Below are 23,707 nucleotides of genomic sequence, written 5' to 3'. Positions count from 1 at the left end.
AGCCGCCGAACAGAAAAGGAGGAGAAAAAAAAAAAAAAAAAACAGAGGATATTTGGCCCAGACATGTCACGGAGCAGAGCAGGACACTTAATGCACAACGACAGGGGAGAGTGTTAGCGAGCCTGCAGCCAGGCAGGAAGTCGACCCATATGGAGAGGATGATTAACTAAACAATGGCCTATTTAAGAAGAATGGAAAAAGGTTATTGAATAAAAAGGATTTGGACTGAAAGTGACTTTTATTACTCTATTAATCTAGGCAGATCAGCGAATGATCAATTACGGATGATTCCCCCCCCCCCCCCAAATATATAGGTGGCTGACCATCACAGAGGAGGGGATAATTGGGCAAATTCTAAAAACCTGAAAAGTCTGGGTTGCCATTCTCAAATAAATAAATAAAAAAAACACATCCCCACAACATGATGCTGCCACCACCATGTTTCACTTTAGGGGAGTGTTTGTTGACCTGCAGTACTTTCCAGACATGCAACAAACATACGCACCAAAACGTGGTATGCATGTGCATTGATTAGCATATATAGTCCGGATAGGTCTGATTTATGGCTATTGGAATCCAGAGTGTGAATTAGGCCACGTTTCGGGTTTTCTCTTGTAAAATAGAGACAAAAAAAGTTGGAAATCCTTGCAACGTTTTCTGCACACCTATATGCTTTGTGTCGGTCCGTCACATGAAATGCCATTACCAATAAAACGTTTGGGGCTGTAACAAAACGTGAAACAGTTCAAGGGGCATAAATGACTTCTCCGAGGCCCTGTGGGATGACGGAAACCGTTGCGAGGGCAATTTTCTGTTCTTTTATTTCCTCGCTGTGTGATCTAATGGATAAGATAAGCAAAGGCTCTTGATTTTGGAAATGATCTTTTAAAGAAATGTTGCCACTTTAAGTCCAAATCCAGCGGTTTTTTTCTTACTGTAGCATTTACCTCCCTTAACTTGAGCTTCACCTTCTCAAACAGACCAGAGAAGCAGGCCTCCATCCTCCGCCGTACATAGCAGTGCATTTAGCATCCCATTTTCCCACAATACTGAGCTTCGGAGATGCTTTTCCTCCCATACTATTCTGCTAAGTGTGTATGGCGGCAAGAAAATAAGGATCCTTCTTTAGACCTGGTGACTAAATATTGAGATGTTAAAAAATGATTTAAGTACTGGTCCAACTGTAAACATGGGAAAGTTTGGGCCAGTAGACATTCCCAGACTAACAAAGATCAACCCACATCTGCCAATCCTGAATGGGACGCTCTCATGTCTTTCTAATTTTGAACAGTAGCTGGGAGAAATTCAGCCGGGAAAGTCGTGGCTCAGACACTAATCAACCTCACAAGTTAAAAGTACTTTAGTGACATGGGGACTGAAATTATTCCATAACATGGACCTTTTCCTCCTAACTGAATAAATACCTAAACTACTGCAATAAAAGTGTGATTGATATTTGTGCCAATAAATGTGAACGGTCGACTTGATGAGTCGGTGTCCTGCTGATAGGAGTAACACAAGCAAACTGACTTCAGCCACAAAGCAGAAGATCTGACCAGTTTTTTTTTTTTTTTTTTTTTAATAACTTGGCTGCAGAACTGAAACCTGGGAAAGTGAAGATGCACCATCCTGGCAAATGAAATTCTCCGTTAACCGAGCAGGAATCCGGCTCCAAATAACCAGCGACATCACAGCAGTTTTATAAATGTCCATAAAAAAAGTGTTTTATTATCATTAACGTTTGTTTTGTTTTTTGTACAAATACTAAATGTTGTGCAACTGAAAAAAAAAAAAAAAAAAACATGAAAATTCACAGTCAGCATGAAGCTGTCGATCAAAAACCCAGACAGTGGACAGAGGGCTGTAACCAGGCAACAGTCGGACAGATGGTGGGGACGTCGTTGGGAGGCGAAAAGGCAGGCTGTGTGAACTGAACTGGCAAACACACACACACACACACACACACACACACACACACACACACACACACACACACACACACACACACACACGTGCTTGATTACATAAAAACTGTGTAAAAAAAACAGGAGGCACCATCATGTTGGGATCAGAAGTTAAACCATCAGTAAATACAGAACAAGTTGGTGCGAGATTTATTCACCTCCGACAGGTCTCTTCTTTTTTTGTTTTTGTTCCTAACAGCAGGGATTCGAACTCATTTTTACACGTGAGCTACCTGTGCCAAATCCCTGCGCATCCACAAGGGGGCAGTAGAGGATACAGCCAGCCTGACATGCTTTATTCATGAAAATGATACATGGCATGGGGGCAGTGTGTTGTCTATCTCAGAGCCAAACAACAGTGATTTTAGCTTATTTAAGAGTTCTTTTGTCTTTATCATGCAAACTTTGTCATGATGTGAAAAAGAAAACTTGAAAAAATAAAATAAAAAAATCCATCCAAGTCCTCCATGACGGGACTGACCTCGAGAGATTGGATGTTTATCAGACGGCAGCCGTGTGACGAGGCAGTAAAGGGAAAAACCAGACCGTCCAGTTGGGAGGGAGGCTCCACCCAACCGCAGCGCAGACTGCTGATCCACCTCTGCTCATTCCTGTTCGAATATAACGAGGCGGTAAGGGAGCCCTGAGAGATGGCGTCACACTTTAAACTCAAACACTGAAATCTTTGCTGAGGTCAGTGAACACTTTTAGACCTCTGGTGGTTGTTGAAAAATTTTTTGCGTATGAAAATCTGAAAAGTGCAGGATTTATTTGTCCCCTTTACCCTGAAAGCCCCGCCTAAAATCTTCTGCACCGCCCAGTCTCTTGAAAAGGCTCCCCAACAGGAAGCCAGATCTAAAATATAGCGGGTTTCCATATTCAGGTGTTAGAATGTCCTAGTCAAAGTCCACAATCTGGGATCAAAGAAGTTCTCCACTGAATCTTGAGCAATTTTCAGAGGCATAAAGACACAGTCCAAAAGACCTGAAGCTACAAAGCATCTATTCAGGGGGCTGAATAGAAAAGCATGCCGCACTTTTCAGATTTTCTTGCATTGGTCCACTCTGTCACATAAAATCCCAATAAAACACCCTGGCATTTTTGGGTTTAAGTCGACATGTTCAAGGAGCAGGAAAGCTACTGCCAGGCACTCTGCATTTTGCTATACCTCCCTCCTCCGCTTGAAAATTACATCCTTTCCTTTATCGAAAGCTAAAACCATCAGGATCTATGGAGGCTAAGGGCAACAGGCAAAACTGTTGCTTGGAAGGGAAAAAGCAGATGCAGAGTGTGTATAAATGTGCTGCTACGTGACGCCAAGGTGTTCTGGAGAACTCAGTAGTTTTTTTTTATTTCAGAACTCACAGCTCTGTCTCGTCATGTCAGGCAGATGCGGCAGACACAAAAGCCCTGAGAGGATTACTGAACCCTTGGAGAGTTAATGTCTTTGGGCACGTGTCCATATCCAGGCATCTCTTATTATCCAGCCCATGCTGCTTTCAGTCTGGAGCTTACTTGGCCTGCTGCTGCTGCTGCTGATGATGATGTTGTTGTTCCCGGCTCCAACGCTCCTGGAGAACCATCTTGCAGCACGTGTGGTTTCGTTGATTAACGTAAAATCTGAAAGTTTTTCTTTTAAACCGGTTTCCACTCATAAAATCCATTTAACGTCCAGCTTGTAGCCGTTCAAAAAAAAAAAAACTCCCACACACTCCTCTCTGTCGGCGTGGAGACTACAGCGGAGGCTGGGGACTTCCCATCTGACCCACTGGTGGGAAACCCATGATTGAAGCCAAACGAGCCTTTACTCCGGTCTTTGTTTGGCTTTAGCTTCTCAAACGTAACATCACACAGGTGACCGTGCCGGCACGAAAACGACACGCGCGCATGCAGCCCCTCTCGAAAGCTTCGACGCCTCCAACTTTTCTCACATTCTGGCACAAACTTCTGCGTGAGGTGGGATTCCATGTGATGGACTAACATGGAGTAGCGCATGATGGTAAAGAGGAAGGAAAATTATTTGTTTTTACAGGTAAAAATCTGAAAAGTGTGGCGTGTGTCTATGTTTAGCTCTCTTTACGTTGACTCCCCTTAAAAAAAAAAATAAAAGTTGGTTTTCCGCATAGACCCAGAAGTTCAAATTTGATCTCAGTTAGATGCAAACTGTGTGACTAAAAAGTATCATTCTGTGTTTGCTTAATCGGATGTGACAGAGAAAAGGCTGGAATCAAACCCACAACCTTCTGATTGCCACATTACAACCTACCACTGAGCCAAAGTCACCCCAGTATAGCCCTATGGGTTGTATGATGCTGTGTCCTCACTAATGTTCCCTAGGAAACCACTCAGGGTTGCGGTTCACCCTGACCCTTTATTTTGGGGTATTACATCCAAACGGGGTGATTACCCATCTTCTCCAAACATTTTCTATTCGTTTTTAACACCAATGTGAACATCTCGATGATTTTTTTTGTATTTTAGAAGTATGCGCCACTTTTGATTTGGTTCCTCACATGAGATCCCAGTAAAACGCATAGACGTTTGTGCCTGCAACGCGTGAAAAAGTGAAATACTTTCAGAAGGGGCTGCATGCTGACACTCATACATACAGTGTTGTGCACAACCTAATTGGTCGATCAAACCCGTGAGCAAAATCCTGCAACAATTCTTCTTTTCACCAAGTTTAACATTAAAATATCAATTTCAGACGTGTGATATATAAATTCATTTATATATATTTATATATATATATATATTAAAAATGGAGAAAAGTACATATAAAAACTTCAAACCCTAATTTGCAACATTTGAAAGCAACGTGACATGGTGAGGAATAAAAAAAAACAAAAAAAAAAAAAAACATGGCGTCCTACACCGAGGTTTCAGACTGTAGTCGCAGGACAAACTTGTGAGATTTGGGGTCGATGTACTCCTCTGACATCTGGATGTAGGGGATCTTCTTGGCGGTCACCACCAGGCTGAAGTCCACGCACTTGAGCACGAAGACGCTGCCGTCCTTCAGGCCGTTGGTGACCGACGCCTCGCTGATCAGCGTCCACCGGCGGCCCAGCCAGTGGTCCTTGCCGTACTGCAGGGTGGGCCCCGGCGTCAGGTAGCTCTCCAGGAACGCCTGGAAGGAAAGAGCGGTGAGCAGGAGCAGGCATTCCCCATCTCTGAATGTGTTGAGGCGGCATGGCATGGGGGCAGACCTTGGGCGTCATGTTGTTGGTGATGCAGAAGGCCAGGTGCTGCTGGATGCTCTCCATGCTGTGGCAGTGCTGCTGCTTGGTGGTCCTCAGGTACTTCTGCAGGGCCCGGGCCATGGAGGGGAAGATCGCTTGAGCCGCCTCTCTGGGGTCCATCACGTCCCCCGGAGCCTTCTTCGGCTCCTCCTCCTGCATGCGCTTGATGTGGGTGAAGGCCTCCTCTACTGCCACCACCAGTCTGGGAGAAAAGAGGATTCTCTAAGTGGGACGTTATGACAGAACGCTGTTTTTTCTCCCGACACTGACAAGACGTTCGATGCATAAACCAGGTTCTCACCGTGCCCTGCGTTTGCGCACCCGCCTCTCGTGCTCGGCCTCCTCGTAGTAGAGCTCGTTGTGGCTGGTGTCGCGGCGTCGGGCTGCGGCCGCGATCATGGCTCTGGACTGGGACTGGGCCATGCCCGCGGCGGCGTTGTTCCCCGGACCTGAAATCATCAGAGTAACGGGGTGACTGGATCTCACAGGTGAAGAGAAGAAAAGGGAGCGATGACGACACAGGGTGCAATGTGTGTGGTGGGGGGGGGGAATTCCTTTAATCAGCTGCAAGATGAAACCCAAGGAGCTGCCACACTGAGCTCTGATTGGGTTCACACCCAGACCTTCCACTCGGAGAAGTTTACATTATCAGGATGACGACGGCAGACTGCTGATATTAATGCGGGGATAAAAGCTGAAATATTAATGCAGAGGTAGGGAATGGAGCATGAGCGGAATAATTAATGGACATGAAGGTGGGGCACAGGGAGATCTGACCCCCCCCTCTGCGTGTAATAGGGTTTAAATCTTATGCTGACTGTCAGAAGTGTGTAAACTCTGAATTTTGTATGAGGCTTTTCCGCAGGGATCATTTCCACCGTCGACGCAGAAACGAATCAGGTGAACACAACAACAAGCGGTGGACAAAAACTGGAGCTGCTGGAAACAATAAATAGTTTAACAACCAGAACCATCAGTTTATATAACTGGGTTTTTTTTATGTGACACACCGACACAGAGTAAAACGGGCACAGAAACATGTTTAGAATTCTTTTTGAAGAAAAGAAAATCATAAAAATATGTTTTACAACAATGAGTCCATCAACCCTGACCAGCTTTCCTGTACTTGCTGGAGAAACGCCACAGCATGATGCTGCCACCACCATGCTAGACCGTAGGGATGGTGTGTTTAAGACGATGAGCAGAGTCGTTGCTTCTCCTTATACCGTGTTTGGGATTTTGACGCTGCTGGAGGTTTGTTTCACTTCTGAAAAGCTTTTATTTTGAAGATCACTACTGTCTCTTTCTCTGAGGTCAGGATTCATGGAGCGTATGCAGCCTAATGATTTCAGCTGGTTCCCTAATCCTCCACCTCGCTGGGCTGAAGATGACGGTGGACATGGACTGAAACTTTAATAAATTTCAATTTGCACATTATTTAATCTGTATTCGGCTATCCGTGTATTAGAGTATCACATCTATTGTGTATGCACATAGCAAATTGCATAGATTGTGTTTAGATGAGACCTGTTCTGTTTCACTAGCACTACTTTCCTCTACTCAACTTATTAAGATTTTACTGAAATTACACCTCTTGTATTTTAAATGTCAATTTCACTCATAATTTAAGTTCTCAGTCATTGTTGTGCGTTTTGTCCACTGTGTCACGTGTGGAGGCCGGGTCAGCCTTGTAAAAGAGGTCTCCATCTCAACAAGCCTTTTGCCAGCTGAAATAATGGTTAAATAAAAAAATATTAAAGCAACATGGTAATGTAGGGAGAGGACCGATATAGAGGTCAAATTCAAACTGAAATCCTGCGCTTGATTTGGTTCTGATTAAAAAAAGACCTATTAGCTCCTCTAGGATCATAAAAAAAAAATCACCAACACTGCAAAAAGGGAACTAAAATTAAGTATATTTTTTCTTGAAATAAGTGCATTTTTCTTGATTTGAGCAGGTAAATAAGATTATTTGCCAATGGAACAAGATTTTTGCAATTAAAAGTAGAAACAATTCATCTCCATAATTTTTCAAGTGCAGAATATCTAATTATCTTATTTTAGGGGTAGAACTACTAATCCCATTGGCAAATAGTCTTATTTACCTGCTCAAATCAATGAAAAATAGACTAATTTCTAGAAAATTTTACTTACTTTTAGTTCCCTTTTTGCAGTGTAAAGCCATTTGGATGGCGTATAACTGGCCGTTGCGGCTGCTTAGTGCCGACATTCAGCCGAGCAACGATTATGGTCTCTCTCTTAGCCGTAATCAGTTATCAAAATGCACGACTACAGAAAGAAAGGAGGGAAAGTTGGTTTCCAGCAGAGAGGGAAGGAGCGAAAGAGGCCGAGGAGCAGCTGCTGCAGGAGAAAAATGAAGAACAGTGACACTCGAGGGAGAAATGACAACTGTCGGTGATATAGCTATCGATTTATCAGCGGTGTCTCCTACTAATGCTTGAAAGATGGGACACAAGTGGTGGCAGGCAAAAAGACAAGTGAGTCAAGTTAGCACTCTTGAATGAAGCTTGAGTACACTTAAGAGACGGCGATGATTTAATAGAGGGGCTGTGTTACATTCTTTCCAGCTGACACCAGGATGAAGCTTCTCCCTCAACCTGTGGCATGCAGAGTGAGGAGTGCTGTGTCCGTAACTTAGCAAGGCTCTTAAAAAGTGAACAGCAGTGATTCGATTAGCAACAGGAAAGTCTTAACATACTTACTGTCCCACAGGTAGGATTTCAGTCTAGCTTTAAAGATGTCTTAAAGGGATAGCATCAGTGCAAGGAGACACATGAGATAAGCAGAAATGAAAGTAAGAGCAAGTAAAAGTTACAGTCACAACTGCAGAGAGTCTTCTGCGATGGATATCAAATGTGCCTGCTTGCATTTTTGCAAGTTGCAGCACATTAACTACAAATCACCAAGGCTTCATGCAACTGTTGAGAATTTTTTCCAAATATGAGGCATTAAAAGATCAATTTCTGCCTCCCAGGCAATCATTTGTTTTAGTGCATTCCAGCCGAGTAAGGAAAATCCACCTGCGGAGGCTTGAACGCGTTTAAGATGAGGAAATTGTCGCGTCACAAGCAAATACAACTACTTCAGCAGATTAATGACAAAATACAACATAATAAATGAGAGATGCAGAAGGAATAACTCAATATTCCATTTTGTACAGTGAATGCAACATACAAAGCACTACCAGCTTATGCTGACAACACTGTTCAGTGTGGAAGTTGTAATGGGAGAAGGAAGGCTGGTTAGAAAATAAATTTAAAAGGTCAACAGTATATTTCAGGACATGTTGAGACATGTCTGGGGTTCGTACTGACTGCGAGAAAGCGAGAGAGAGCAGGACTTTCAAAAGAACATAGCAAAGTTTCCCTTGTTTTTCCTTTAGAGCAACAACACCTATCTGTTGTGGAACATGTTGGCTACCTTTTGGAAATCTCAAAGTTAAGGTAAGAATCTACGTTGTGTAGGATCTAGACATTTTAGGACTTTTTAACTGACCCACTCTGTGTTCAACTCAAACCTTTTTAAATGATATCTACTTTTCTATAATTAAGCTTGTAGTGAATATTCAAACTAAAATGTTGATTTCAATGCCGTTGTAAACAAGTAAGTTGGGTTCAGGAGCAGAATTAATTTGCAGCTTTGGGGGAGTTTGTTTTAGCTGAATCATTGGGTTTGTAGTTTGGAAATTCAAGTCTGGAGAATGTAAGCGCTAATCTTAGTACATTCAAGTTAGATTTTGTAGATTTTAAGGACCACAGTGGGTCTAGGGACAATAATAACACTGGAAAACAACATTTAGCTTTATCCTAGAACTGCTTTCGCTCTGATAAAGATGTCCTTAACGTAGGAGTTGTGGACACCTACTGACACGGAGTAAGTATTACAGGATTTTTGATCAGAATCCTGCAGACTGTGTAGATGCAGATTTCTTCACAACCACAAGAAAGAAATTGTTGGAATATCAGGAGTGATGTAACAAACGCCTAGTTCCTTCGGTGGTTAAGTAATTAAAAAGTTGTCCTACACAGAAATAGCCAACAGTGTTAATTCTATAATTATCAGCTCAAATCGTCGAACACCACAAAGCTATGGTAAAAGGAAAGTACTAGGGTTTCACTTATTTAGTACATATATAGAGTTTACTTGTGGAACTTTGTTAGTTTATTCACATCTGTGAATAAAGTATAGATTGTTTTGTTTTTAGAAACAGTTTTTAGAAACAGTAAAGACCTAATTTAGACCACACTGACAAACGGTGTACTTTCTTGTTTACCATGATCGAATATATAGCCATTTAGGAAGCAAAGGCATAGCTTTGAGACTGTTGGAAAAAGCTTTAAAGAAGAAGCTACAGGCAACACCAAGCATCCCACTCACCCTCAGCGGGGCCTGCTGGGAACTCACCATCCACGTTGTAGACCTTGAGGCCGGCCAGGTGCTTGGCAGCTCGGGACTTGGAGGCAGAAAGCAGAGCTGGGTTATGGATGGGGAAGTCACAGTAGTAGTGCTCTATGATGGCCAGGGCTGCCCGCTGAATACTGGAGAGGAGAGAGAGGAAAGCAGAGTCAGAGCCGTGTTGTAGCTGAAAGCTGCTTCAGGGTGGTTGTGGAGAACCAGGTTCTGAGAGAGAGAGACAGAAAGGAATTGACGCAAAGACATTTTCGCCTGCAATATCAGGTATAAGGAACCCTGTTGTAGGGCTGAAAATCTTCCTGGAGAAGACAAAATAACAGATGGGGAGGATTTTGGGCTCAAACTTTGTGAATAAGACACAATCCATTTTAGCATTTCTTGACGGTAACAAGCACAACCCACATGGACGGAGAAAGCAGGGAAGGATGGAACATAAATGAGATAGTTACCTCTGATGGGAGATTAAACAAGCTGAAACAGACCAAAACGTACAACGCCTCGCAAACGTATTCACACTCCTTGAATTTTTTCGTTTTGTCAGTCTACTGCTACAAATTTCCATGCATCTTATAGGGATTTTAGGTGATAGAAACTCAAAGTAGTGTGCAATTCGTAAGTAGACAGAACATAATAACTTTTAGCTATGCACTCCTCAAATATCGGCCGGTATGGAAGACTTACAAGAAGTCTTTAAACCCTTGTTTAAAGAAAGGCACAAAAAGTCCTTGAAGTTTACCACAGGCCATGCAGGAAACCAAGCAAATATGTGGAAGAAGGCCCTCCAGGCAGAGGAGAACAGAACACAACCATTTTGCTCACAAAGGCTCTGTGTGGTAGAAAAGCAGCTGTGAACAACATTGCAACAAAATAACATGGTGGGGACAACATCTATCTATCATAGATAACTCTATAAGATAACATGATAAAATGTTCAAAGTGTATTAATGCTGTTGCAAAACTCTGCAATAATTAAAGGAACGTAGTGCAAGTTCCGGGATCTTTGCAGACGTCTGCCCCCTCTGGTGACAAGATGAAATGACACCAGTGTTGTCCACGTGGCATGGGAGAACAGGAAAAGCATCAGCCGCTGAGACTGCACAGGCCATTTGTTTAGAGGCGTGATGTCTTTTGAGGTAAGAAAGTTATAAATACTGGATTCAGGCCGTGTTCTCTCGCTAACGCATCGATTACGACGGAGACTCAACAAAGTAGCCGGGTGAACGAGGGCGCCCAGAGGATTCGGCCCGACTCTGACTAATCCAGCCTATAGAAGCAACTGCGGTAAATAGAGGGTAACTAATTTTCCACGTCGGGGAATTGAAAGGGCATGTATGGGAAAGAAAATAAATGTTATTGAACTTCAAAACTTGCACTATACACCTTTAAATTAATGGCTTAGTGGGAAATTCCCTCAGAAACTAAACCGCACAGTGTAATCCACACATATAAGAGAAGAAAAAACTATCCAGGACCAACTCAGAAAACTGCTTCATTTGTTTTCTTCAGGCTTTCATAATTGCCTTTAAAGGGGGTCACTGTCATAGTCCTTCATGACAAAAAGCAGGTTGGGGACAAGAAAGCTGTAACTCAAAGGGAAAAGATGAAGACACATCTCAATACAACACAAAATGGGACTTTTAGTCTATCTGATATGTTCTTCTTGCGGGATTTGATTGGAGAAGCCCAACTTCTGGCCCAGACAACAGAATGACTCTCCATATACGTCATATTTGAACGCCACATTCTCGAGCGTGACACACGCTGTAACGTCAGAGGCGACGCGAAGGAAGAAGACGACGGGAAAAGGAGTCAGCAGCTGCAGCTTGGATGAGGATCGCTGCGTGCCGGGTCTTGTCTTTCATAACCCAGCACTATTAAACCAACTGTACACAAGCAGGAGCTTTTCACATGTTATGTCCCATAAATCATCTGCTCTTTATAATAAGCAGCTCCTGTGGTAAAGGAAGCGACAGGTAAGGCCAGCTAATTATCAGCCAAATCTTAGAAAACCCCAAACACCGTAGAGTCGTGTTTAATACAGAGTTTATAGCTTTAAATGTTCTAGTTTGCAACAGGTATTTACAAAAGCATAGAAAGAATGTTTGAGCACACAACTCAAGTATGTTTTAAAGAAAAAGATTAAGACGAATTAATAGAATTGTTTTACACATAAAACGTGTAAAACTTAGGAGAAGCATCCCCACAACTGTGTTCAGGGTGATGCTTCACAGATAAGCAAAGCTGATTCTACACAATATGGACCAGAAAGAAATGCTGAAAGCAAAGCACCATTTCTCTTTTTCTTTCTTCCTCTCTTTCCCACTGCAATCCCAATAACAACGTCGAAGTTTGAGGCGGCGAAATATGGGAAAGTTCAAGGCAAGCAGTCTGAATATTCTGCGAGGTGCTGCAGCCATGTTTGCAAAGAAAAGGGAAGGTGCTTTTAATCTTCCTTTCTTGTTTCCTCAAAGTACAGGAAACACTGGTCCACCCTTTTCACATGGAAATGACATCACTGGACTCTAAAAGCCTATTGCATAGCCTGCATGGCCGCCAGAGGGATTGGTGCGGAAGATGTCAGCATGAAACAAAAGATGACCGTGCATTTTTGAAGGACTGGAAATAGGCTCCTGATGACATTCAGAGGGGCTTCGTTTCTGTCCCAATCTTTACAATTAGCTTTTTTCTTCTACTAAGGAAAGGAAGTTAAAGAGATGAGTTAAGTATTTGTCGGTCCAAGTTGACGATGAGATAATAAGGCATAATAACAAGCATAGAGCAGAACATCCCAAGGAAAGAAGCCGATCATAAAAGGGATTTTCTGAAGAGTTGATAATGTTTGCAGTTCTCACACTGCAAAAAGGGAACTAAAATTAAGTATATTTTTCTTGAAATTAGTGAATTTTTTCTTGATTTGAGCAGGTAGATAAGATTATTTGCCAATGGAATAAGATTGTTGCACTTAAAAGTAGAAACAATTCATCTCCATCATCATTTTTCAAGTGCAACATATCTAATTATCTTATTTTAGGGGTAGAACTACTAATCCCATTGGCAAATAATCTTATTTACCTGCTCAAATCAATGAAAAATAGACTAATTTCTAGAAAATTTTACTTACTTTTAGTTCCCTTTTGCAGTGCAGGACCTTGGGAGGTTTCCCTCCTGTCGTTGATTCTATATAAAACAAAAGCTACACGGGGAGTTCAAAGCTGTACAAAAAAAACCCCGACTGACTACAGATTTCCTCTCGGTGCGGTAATCATGGGACCTAAAGTGGATGGACAAACTTAAAACACAGCGCCGTGAGATCCTAAGACCTGCCGCTGCGTACCAAGCATGAGCGGCCTGGGTTACAGTTATCCAGCTTTCATTGGGTTGAAACAGCTGCGCTGAGTCTGTTGTGACACCGTGATCCCAGTTCAGTGGCCTGCGTTAGTCTGGCAGGAGGGGCAGCAGATGTTGGCAGCTGTTAGCAAACACACACTTAACTGCTTAACAACGCTCCCCTCTATGATTCTGTTGCAGAGATACAACGCTCGCAGTGTATCCAGAGACTTGTCGGGGCCGGCCTTTTGTCCGCATGGAAAGCTAACTTAATACACAACGGCCGTCACTAGCCCGCAGCATGCGCTTCCTATTATCCCAGATGAGGATAACAGCGTGACCCCTGATCTACTGATGGAAGCTCTTTATCCACATTCTGGCCTCTTTCTGCTTCCACTTCTGGCTCAGAACAAACCATACATCGTTGACTGCGACGCAGCCCACCAGGGCATCCGGCCGGCATTAAAATCTTGTTGATGATCTCTGATGACAGAGAGGAGGTCTCACAAAGGGGTTTTAATTGGATGAAACTCAGACTTGATCAGACTCCGCCAGATTGTTGGCAACCCTATCACCAACATTTACCCAAACCAGGAAAATGGTTTATGTTATCTTGATGGTAACTTATCTGAATGTCAGTCCTTAGTTATTCATTCAAGAAGGAAAAAATGTCATGAGCGGGAGGAACTAATCGCCTATGGCCACATCCCCCCCCCCCCCCCCCCCAGAGACTGCAGTGATCATCTACGATCTATGGAGAAAAAAAAAACACTGTCCCCAAAATGAAACACGGAAGTGGCAGCATTATGCTGCTGGATTGTTTTTCCTACAAGGCTCCTACTCACTTTTCCTGGGAAAAGTCAAAATCCCAGGAGTTCTCACTCATTTTTAGCCGCTTTGCAATATAAAACCAAAAACTTATTAAACCGAATGCAGATTTGTCTAGAACGGGCAGGCTTTAAATACTGAGCACCTGAAAACATCAGCGAGAGGCGAAGGACAGAAGAAAGGATAGACGAAAGGGCGGGAATAAAAAAGGAAACAAGGGAGGATGGACATAAGGAAACGGGGAGGAAGAAATATAGGAAGAAAAGAAGAAAGAAAAACATGGAAATACAGTGAGGGGAAATTAACGGTGAAAAAAAAGCACAGGTGCAAGAAAGGAAACAGAGATGAACAAAGGAAGGAAAATCATCATTTAGAATGGAAGACAGAAAAAACCCAGGATGAAATTAAGGAATGAACAAGGGAAGGAGAGACATAGAAGGAAGGGAGAAAGGACAAAAGGAAGGTGGGGAGGAAGGATATATCTTCTAGACAGCAGGGTTGTGGAGAACACGGTCTGGAATTACAAACTATTTTTTTCTATAGTCCGTAATCTTTGGTCATACTTTTCCTGGCCTGGAAAAGATCTGAAGCAAAGACCTTCCTGGCCGTGGAGGACTTCTGCTCCTGAAAAAAGTGCGCTGGGTTTGAAAAAATAATAAGGGAAAGGAGAAAACTCTGGGAAGGAAAACCTGTTTTAGTCTTTTTGACACCCGACACTGAACCCGAGCTTCCAGCGCATCATAAAACTTTAGACAGGGAGGGCAAAACAAAACCAGCAGGCAGGGCAGCGGGCGTCCCACTTGTTTCAGAGCGGCTAGTTAACATACGCAGATACTGCACTGTCATCCTCAGTCCAGCCTTCTGCATGAATACGCGGCGTGTCCAGGCTCAGGCATACCCATGCGTGAGTCAGTGGGAGCAGATGCTGTCCCGCCGTCTGCAGGGAGCACTAATTAGGCGCGTGTTTACAGTCACAGACGGAAGACAGCAGAACTGATCGACGCAGAGCCCAGACAGAAAAAACAAACGCACGTCGGCCAAGCTAACGCTCCAACCAGACCATCACAATCAGTTAAAGTTGCGAGCTCAGGAATTTTAAGATCAAAACAGATCTGATTTTCTGGCCCCCTGTCATAAAAAGAAGCTCCAGCCATAAATCCGTCAGGTTTTGATAGCGAGCCATGGGAAGCTGGAAGCTGCCTGGGGAAAGCGGGGAGCGACGGCGGAGCTGCCGCGTTTAGCTAAAAACGGCCTTTTCCTGTTTTCCTGTAGAGCTGATAAGGATGTAAGAAACAGACCGGTCTATTGTGAGTTTTTTGCCGTAACGCAGCAAGGTTTCAGCCTTCGTTTAGCCCCGCAGCCGGTACCTCTCCGGATTCCTCAGCATTGCTCTGACATTAACTATTAAACCCTCGTTTTGTGTTCTCTCTCCTTCCCGCTCCTGTGAGCCTCTCCCTGCTTCAGTCTCCTGTGTTTCGCCCTCTTTCTGCCGCAGCTTCCTCTCTGAAGTCTTCCCCTCCCTCTGCTGCTTTCTTTCTCCTGGCAGGTCTCGCCACCATGACAGATTGGGAAATTTTTTTTAAAGGTGTTTTTCCCCTTTTTCTACATCTTTAAATGCAAACGTAATTTTTCCGTTTGTCTCTTCTGAATCTTCCTGCCTTTTGTGGCCTAAGCGAGGATTTACCAAATGTTTAGTCCCACTATGGACCAAACAAAACAACCGTCTTGTTTTCCGCTCCCTTTGAGTTGAGGTGGCCCAGTTTCTGGGTATCATTCTGCCTTCATCTCCCTCACACGCTTTCTGTTTTTCCCTCCTCGTCAACGTTAGCACACTTCTCTTCCTCTCTCTTGTCCTTTTAAGCCTTCTGTCTTCCAGACCTCCCTGGTTTTCTACTTTGAATAATTACACAGGGTCAGATATGAGTGATTTCTTTAATTTCTTAAATCAGTCGGGCTAGCGAAACTAAACCAAAGAAATGTGCTTGATTATAGCTAAGAGTGTAACACAGGGGTGTCAAACTCATTTTGGTTGAGGGGCCGCATTCAGCTTAATCTGATCTCAAGAGGGCCACACGAGTAAACTCATTGCAAGATTAAATAGAACTAATAAATGTGGACTTGTTGTTGATTTTTATATTAAGTTAATTTCACTTTTACACAATATATTATGAATAACCTCAGCGTTTTTAAGAAAAGTATGTGCAATTTCAACAATACTTTTACTCAGTTAAACATTTATTTGTGCATTATGCATAAAAACTGATCACAGTGAATATACAATGTTGAAAAACATTTATTCACACTTTTTGGAACTTAAAAACACTGTCCTGCATGACAAAATACATCAAACAGATAAAAATTAAGAAATGATTTGAATTTTTCCACACCTGAAGCTTAATCTGCTAATTAAAACACAGCGCCCCTCGTGGACAATATAGGAACTGCAGATTTTCAATTAAACATAGTACATGTTTTTTTTCAATAATTGTTTTATCATTCTCTTCCTTTTATCTTGTCCACTTGTGAAAGTCAAATCTGATGAGCTCTTTGTGGCATCTTATTGCCACATTGGCAGACAGGACACTGGGGGAAAAAAAAAAAAAAAAAAAATTATATAAAATTATATAATGATAATGCATTTAGCCACAGGGCCGGACTAAATTGTTCGGCGGGCCGGATTCGGCCCACGGGCCGTATGTTTGACACCCCTGGTGTAAATTGTATTCTCACAGTGCCAGTTGGTTTGGATAGGTTTTCCTCCTTAATTAAAGAAATCATCATCTGATCATTACCTTGCGTGACGAAGAAAACATTTACCGGAAAGAAATCTGTGAGGACAAGAGCCGAGCCTGAAACCAAACGAGCCATGGTATCATCCTCACCTGAGCTGCCCGAGGTTGTAGTGCCTCGTCTCGCCGTCGCTGGAGCGCGTGACGCACACGGAGAAGCACGGCTGGAGCTGCCGGAGCTCCAGCAGGACGACGGCCAGGTAGTGGATGAAGAGCAGAGCGTCCACCAGGGACACCGCGTACTGTACAATGCCCTGGTAGTTGTCATCCTACGTGAAAAAAATAAATAAATAGAAGGTTAATTTTTAACTAGATAATCGATGCTTTTGAATGTCTGGTACAATTTATAAATTTATTATTAACATAGCCCCTGCAGGAAGAACCGGGGAGCTTATCCCCATGTAAGACTAGATGTAGAGCATCTAAACATTAGGGCTGATTTGTGTTTTTCTTCAGGCTTTCTGAAATAAGGGGCCGAGGGGGGATTTAAAGTGATGATTCACCCAGTAAACACATCACTGCAGGAAGCAGAAACGTGTTTGTTTTTGATTTAATTAAGCTCCTAAAGGCATTAAAAATAAAATATGTCTGCAGTATATCTCCGACTAATGCAACTTAAAAGTCTCCCTGACGAATACCATCAACCTCCATGTGTATTTTCAGCTGTCAGTAAAAGCGAGAGCACAGAGCGTTTTAGCATACTTGTGAGTCGAGGATCCGGACACTGTAGAAGAGCCAGTAGGACACGACGAAGAGGAACACCAGCACAGCGAGTAGGACCCGGAAAACGAAGACGCGCGGGAGACCCGCCCGCGCCGGCCTGAAGAAGAGCGCCCAGACGGCGAGCAGCAGGATGAGCAGCTTGAAGGCCACGGAGATGTAGAGGCCCTCGCAGGCCGTCCCGCAGCTCTGCAGCTTCTCTGGCCAAAGGATGTGAGGCAACACGAGGAAGGCCAGCGGCGTGAGGAACACCAACAGGCCCAGGATCACGGCGATGGTCCGGGTGACGTATCGGCGGCAGTCGAGCCCGACGCTGTCCTCGAGGTCTTTGGTGATGCGAACGATGTCCTCCTGGGAGAGGCTGTGCTCTGAGGTGCCTGTGACGGCTGTGGTGGTCTCTCCCCAGTTGTCATCCTGAGGATATGAGGAAAGCAGAAAGGATCGTAAGGAAAAGATCCAAAATTTTACGTTTACTGATGAGGTCCCCAAAATGGCTTTTAGATATTTTTGGTCAATCTCAGCAAAAGATGTACTAGGAAATCTGTTGGTGACAGGAATTGATAGATTTTCAGCGCGACTAGACCTGACCAGTAACCTGCTGGTTAGAAACTCAAAAATCAGACCTGTCCCCGATCCGTAAATGCACCATAACTATGCAGTGTCCCTCTAAAACCACCCCTCTTCAGTGTGGATGTTTTTACTGAGGAAAGATAACTCACGGTAAACACGTTTGGTATGAGTTATTTTAAATCAACGCCGATTTAAGAAGCTATTTTGAAGTACAAAACATATGTTAAGACATGTCCTTCTTTAGGAACAAATATTAAAGTAAATCCAGTTTTAGCTAGTACATTTGCGGTGCTACCAGTTTTACTGCCACAATTTCTTTTGCATTATGCATATTTTTATGCGTCATCGGGACATTTCTTTTGAAAATTCTCAGGTGGGAACTTTAGTATCTTTGTTTGTTTATTTGTTTATTTATTATTAGGATCCCCATTAGCTGTGCTTTACACCCAGCTACTCTTTCTGGGGTCCACATCATTAAAAATACAATATACAATGTAAATTCATGAACATGTTTGACAGATGACAAATATCATATACATATCAATAAAACTGAACATTCATAGAAAAGGGGCGAGTTACAATTTAAAATTTAAAAATTTAACATTTTATGAATAAGTTACAATAAATTGGAACGTGAAACAATTTCATTTATATATAAGTTGCTCCCAAAAACTTCTTAAGTTGCATTTTGAAAGCAGACTTATGTACAATTTTTATGAGAATTAATGGCAATGAGTTCCATTCTTTCATTGCTCTGTAAGTAAAGCTGCATGTGAGAAAATTAGTTTTTGCCCTAGGAATTACAAATCGCCCTTCAGCTGCATGTCTCGTGGCATAACCACAAGAGTCCAAATTGTTCTTAAGTTGAACAAACAGAAACAGTGGACTCTTGAGTTTTAAGATTTTCCACGTTGAAAATAATAGCGAAGCTAGTGCCCTGTCATGAACCTTTAGCCAGCTTAGATTTGATTGCATAGTATTTATACTGGTATTTATACTAGTAGGGCATGTTGGTTCTGCCTGCGCACCTGAGAGAGATGCACGCCAACAGTGAAGCGTACGACAATATGGAGCCAGAAGGGCTTATTTAAGTAAGAAGAAGTCAAAGGATGCTGAAGATAATTTGTAAGATCCTCATCTCCACTTCTAAGAAAGGGTCAGCCAGCGAGGCATGTTTATATGTTACATAAATAACTTTATGTCTTTGTTTTGCCGTCACATTGAATTTTATCTTGTATTTTAGGTCGACGGTGTAATAATACTAACCTCATCAAGAATGTATATCCTACATTAAACTCAACTTTATGCCATCAGTAAAACAAACTTTATTGACTTAAGAAGAGGTGGCAGTGATAACCAGGTTGCAAAAGGGTGAGAGAGAGCAGGATTTATAGCAGATAACAGGAAGGCTGCATGTATAACAGGACCTGGATTTGGAAATGTTGGTATTATTTCGTATAACACTCGGGGACATTAAAAAAAAAAAACACCAGAGAGCTCCTGTACATTTCAGGATCTACAAGCCTTGGTTTTGTATAATAAATATTAAAATTCATGATAGAAAAATAAGACAAATGCCAAACAATTTGGCACCTTTGAAAGTGTTAAACGAGGAGAATGAGTCCTCAGTGTGAAAAGAACATCGCAACACGGCTGCAGATTAAAAAGTGGTCGCTGAATAAACCACGAGACCCCTGGAACAACATCGTTTGGTTTTAATTTGGTGTCATCTGCCCAATCACAGCAGCATATCAGCCCAAACGCCTCATTCTCACAGTAAGGCACGATGGTAGTTGGCTGATGATTTGGCAGTGAACCAGTCATTGAGAGAACCTCTGTACATCACACCATTTCAGACTTAAAAAAGGGATGCCATCTGTCCATTAACGTCGCCCAATGCTGAAATTATAGAATGCTGAAGTCACTGAAATGTGCTATACAAATAAACCTGGCTCCCCTAGCCTTGTCAACAGGGAACAGCAGTAAATCTACAACAGAATGGCTTGTGAAATAGGCCAGCTAGAATCTAGACCTCCAACTGATTGAAACGGTGGGGTGAGACCTTTGAAGAGATGAACAAGAACGACATCCTGCATCAACAACAATAAACTGAAGCAATCTTTGGAATAGAAGTAAGCTAAAATTTCTCTAAAACAATGTAAACAACTGATAAAATCATAAAAAATATGACCATATGATATTGCTGCTAAAAGTGGATTCCTTTTACACTTTGTACATTTGAAACCCTTATTGAAAAAAATATGAGGTTAGGGTCTTTCCAAGCCTACGAGAAGGAAAGGAATAGAGCGCGTCAAGTGGAAAAAGTAAACTAAAGAGAGCTGCCAAGTGGGCTATTCGCTGACGTCTGGGTCTGACTGCATCCGCAGATAACAAGCGTCAGCCGAGTCGCAGCAGAGCGGCTAAAAAAACAAGAGATAAGGACTCTTTACACAGCAATCACAACACGGGTCTGCGAGTGGCTGAGAGTTATGCTGGCAAAAAAAAAAAAAAAGAGGCCACAGCCATCAGCTAAAAAAAGAACAATAGGTTAAAAAAATACATAAAAATGCAACCAATTAAGTGCAATATATGAGATTTATTTTAAGGAGAATATCAATGAGATGATCCATACAGGCAGATAAGGAGCAGAGGGGAAGGCGAGGAGAAAGCAAAGCCAATGAGAACAATAGAAACATCCATGCAGAATGACCAGGCTGTCTTTCTACCCTTAATGAAGCAAAAACCTTAACCTCTCCTGAATCAGCTTTCACAAGGTTAAAACAGTGGGACGTGTCCTGCACGTATACGGCTGCATTTCACCTCGTTCGGCTTCTCAAAGGGCTGCACAAGGCATTGCTCACTCATGCGTTTGCATTCATGGGACAGTGTCTATTTTTATACAACTTCACTGTATTACACAGAGATTTTTTTTTTTTAAGGAACAGAATCATAAACACTGCGGCCTCAGAACAGAGAAGTATAAAAACTGCCATCAGGCTGCTCCTCCCAGATAACTGCCTTTGTTGGCATCTGATTTTCCTAAAGCTTGTGCCTCCGCTCCGCTGCTTTCAATGCAAGTACGCAAACCGAAGTTATATTTCCCAGAATCGAAACCTAGAGATGATGCCAAGAGAGCCATCAAAACTTAGAATTTAAGCTCAAATGAGTGCATGATCTTATGTTGGTTAAGTAGTGTTGATTAAGATTGAAAACACGTTCATTAGAGACATTTTTGATCGCAGAGACCTATTTTTAAATATAAATATATACATGTGTGTGTGTGCGCGTGCACCTGGTTCTGTTAGCAACTAGCAGAGGCATGCTGGAGGCTGGGAGTCTCCATCCTTGCTTCCAACTTTACATAAACTGAAAGCACATGTTCTAGCAGGCAAACCCTATAAATTATGCTAAGTTGTGTCTTCACGCCCGGTACCGTTGGCCGCCTGCAAGAGCCTGCTCCAGGTAAAACACGGGTCCTGATGCCAGTTTGTAGGAACTAACAGGAGCGTCATGCATTTTTTTTTTTTTTTTGATTTTTTTCCTCCCTTGACCACTTAAAGCGAAACAACGTTCAAAAGCGGTTGAGACTGTTCACCTTGCGGGCATAATTTCAGAGCCGCTCTACTCTTTGACGGACAAAGCAGGAAACTATGTGAATGAGATCAGCTTTAATCACAGTTTCTGTGATCCGACAGGAGAGAATCAAAGAGATGTAATTACGCAGACTGAGATCCCGCTCCGAAAGATACATGATGATCGCCGGCAGGATAGGTCACCTAAAATAACATTAATCTGTTTGAAGACTTTATCTTCCAGAAAAAGCAGACACTGAACCTGGACTAGTTCATGCTGGGACTATCAGTACTATTAGCTAGCAAACTATGCATGAAGTATTTTACAATCCGGATAAATAAAAGAAAGCATTTATTAAATATATCAAAATATATCAGAATATTTGTGGCTTCACGTTTAATAGCCAGAAAGCAGCAATCCTTCTTCACTGGGATTAATTATTAATGTTGCCTGACTGACATCAGCATATATTATCACAATGAGCACAAAAAAACTTGCCTAAGAATAAAAAAGTGATTATTTTTCTACTTAACGATAGTATAGTATACAAACTTTATCATGCGTGTAAAATCTGAGCTGCTTAAAAACAATCACAATAGCCATTAAAAAGAAGATACATTCATTGTTATGATTTATGTTAGGTTTGCTCATTTTTACAATTTAGTTATAATCTGAATTAATAAAAAAGTTGAATAGTGCCTGAATAGTGCTGCTAATGGAAACCAGGTTTACACAGCAATAAAATTTTTGCCCCGATCGTCTCCTTCCGACATGCCCTGATTGTTGTGATTGCTCTTAAGATACGTTGCATTCCATTTTGAGTCAGAACTCGGAAATTTCCCCTTGGAAAGTCAGAGAAATGTTTCAAGGCCGATTGTCGGATCCAACATGGCAGCTCCTCGCATCAACAACAGTAAACTGTGATAAAAGATGTTTATTTTAGAAGACACAGTTGTAACAGTGCATCTAAAGTCAATGTTCCGTGTAGTGGCTGCAACTCTAAAGCGAACAAATTAAAAGTGGTATTTGTATGTGGAAAGTACAGCTTTAAAGGACGTTTATAAGAGGTACTATGAACAAAACTACAGCTTTCCTGGCCGTCACCATGTTGGAATCCTAAACCTTATTTTTTTTTGTTTTTATCTTGGAATCCTGACTTCTCTGACTGTGTTAAATGGAACGCTTTTTACTCGGGTTTACGCCATTCCCAGCTCCTATTTTCGTTTTCCGAGGAAAATGGAGTGCAGCAATATTCTTAAGAGATATTTCTTCCGTGTGTGTGGTGGGTTAAGAGTGGTCTAGTCCGCTCAGAAGGATGTTGGGACCTCTCAAGTCGGGCATATTCAACACGTTGGATGGTCTTAGCCTGATATCCTAGCAAGGGGGGTGTCCTAAGAGGGCAAACGAGCACGCAGCCTGTTGAATGCGATGTACAGCCAATCAGAAAGCGAGGTGACAGAAACTCAGAAAAATAATAATAACAAAATAAACAAAAGACAGCAACTCCCCTCCATATCATAGTGTAGTAGGCGCAGAGCCCTGTGTTGTCTCCACTCCATTTTCTTCACTTTCGCCATTGTTGTACCTTGTCATCCATGTTTATTTACTCTGAACTCACGTCTGATCTCGAGAGGGTTTGAGAGACATCTGAATGTCCCCAAGAGACATGTGTACGTGTGTAGCGTGTTACACTTTTGTCATTTCACCGGACACAATATGTTATATCTACGATTTTTACAATCGCCATGTGTGGGATCTCTCAGGTTTTGAAAAATTCCTTTCATAATTTAAAATCTTGACACATTACAGTATTAAAATAACTTCTGCACACCAAGTTTTATGATTTATACACAGCTTTAAGGTCTGTAAAATATCTAAAATTAAAAAACGCATAAGAGATACTGTAAAAACAAAGTATTTTTAGTTCAGATTTGTACAAACATGAATAAAAGATGAGAATCGGGTTTCATATTTAGCTGAAGCAGAGCATTGTTCTGAGCTGCTGACAAGTCGGCTATTCACTGGGTGTGCTTTTCACCGGGTCTCTTTGATGAGGTCCACCTCAAGTTCATCTGACCTTTGACCCGAGGTTGTAAATCTGCAGGTTACTGTCCACATTTCTCCAGAGAGAAAAAGAGAGAAAGACGTGTCCACGGACCGACCTCATGAGGACTGAACTAGACTCTGGAATGCAGAACCGGAGTTCAAAGAGTCAGAGTTCACCTGGTAGCACATTCCTGGGGGGAACCTGACACAGGCG

The 23,707-nt window shown here is 42.3% G+C and overlaps 1 protein-coding gene across 6 annotated transcripts in view; it reads right to left on the bottom strand.

Moving 5' to 3' along the window:
* Positions 1-3,288: 3,288 nt before the first annotated feature.
* vangl1 (VANGL planar cell polarity protein 1) overlaps positions 3,289-23,707 on the bottom strand; it is a 58,386-nt gene continuing 37,967 nt past the window's right edge. For 5 of the 6 annotated variants that reach the window (XM_021323236.2, XM_012875844.3, XM_021323238.2 and 2 more), the window contains 6 exons: positions 17,287-17,718; positions 16,678-16,853; positions 9,605-9,765; positions 5,508-5,655; positions 5,174-5,408; positions 3,289-5,094 (listed from right to left, as the gene is read on the bottom strand). In XM_021323236.2, coding sequence (XP_021178911.1) covers positions 4,834-5,094; positions 5,174-5,408; positions 5,508-5,655; positions 9,605-9,765; positions 16,678-16,853; positions 17,287-17,718 — 1,413 coding nt within the window. In that variant the 3' untranslated portion in view covers positions 3,289-4,833. The remainder of the gene's footprint in view (positions 5,095-5,173; positions 5,409-5,507; positions 5,656-9,604; positions 9,766-16,677; positions 16,854-17,286; positions 17,719-23,707) is intronic. The other variant, XM_012875845.3, reaches the window with a different exon arrangement.

Source organism: Fundulus heteroclitus, chromosome 24, assembly GCF_011125445.2.
Source record: "Fundulus heteroclitus isolate FHET01 chromosome 24, MU-UCD_Fhet_4.1, whole genome shotgun sequence".
In the NCBI taxonomy this organism is placed as follows: domain Eukaryota; kingdom Metazoa; phylum Chordata; class Actinopteri; order Cyprinodontiformes; family Fundulidae; genus Fundulus; species Fundulus heteroclitus.
Note: the sequence above shows the minus strand (reverse complement) of the source record. Positions and strands in the feature narration are given on the sequence as shown.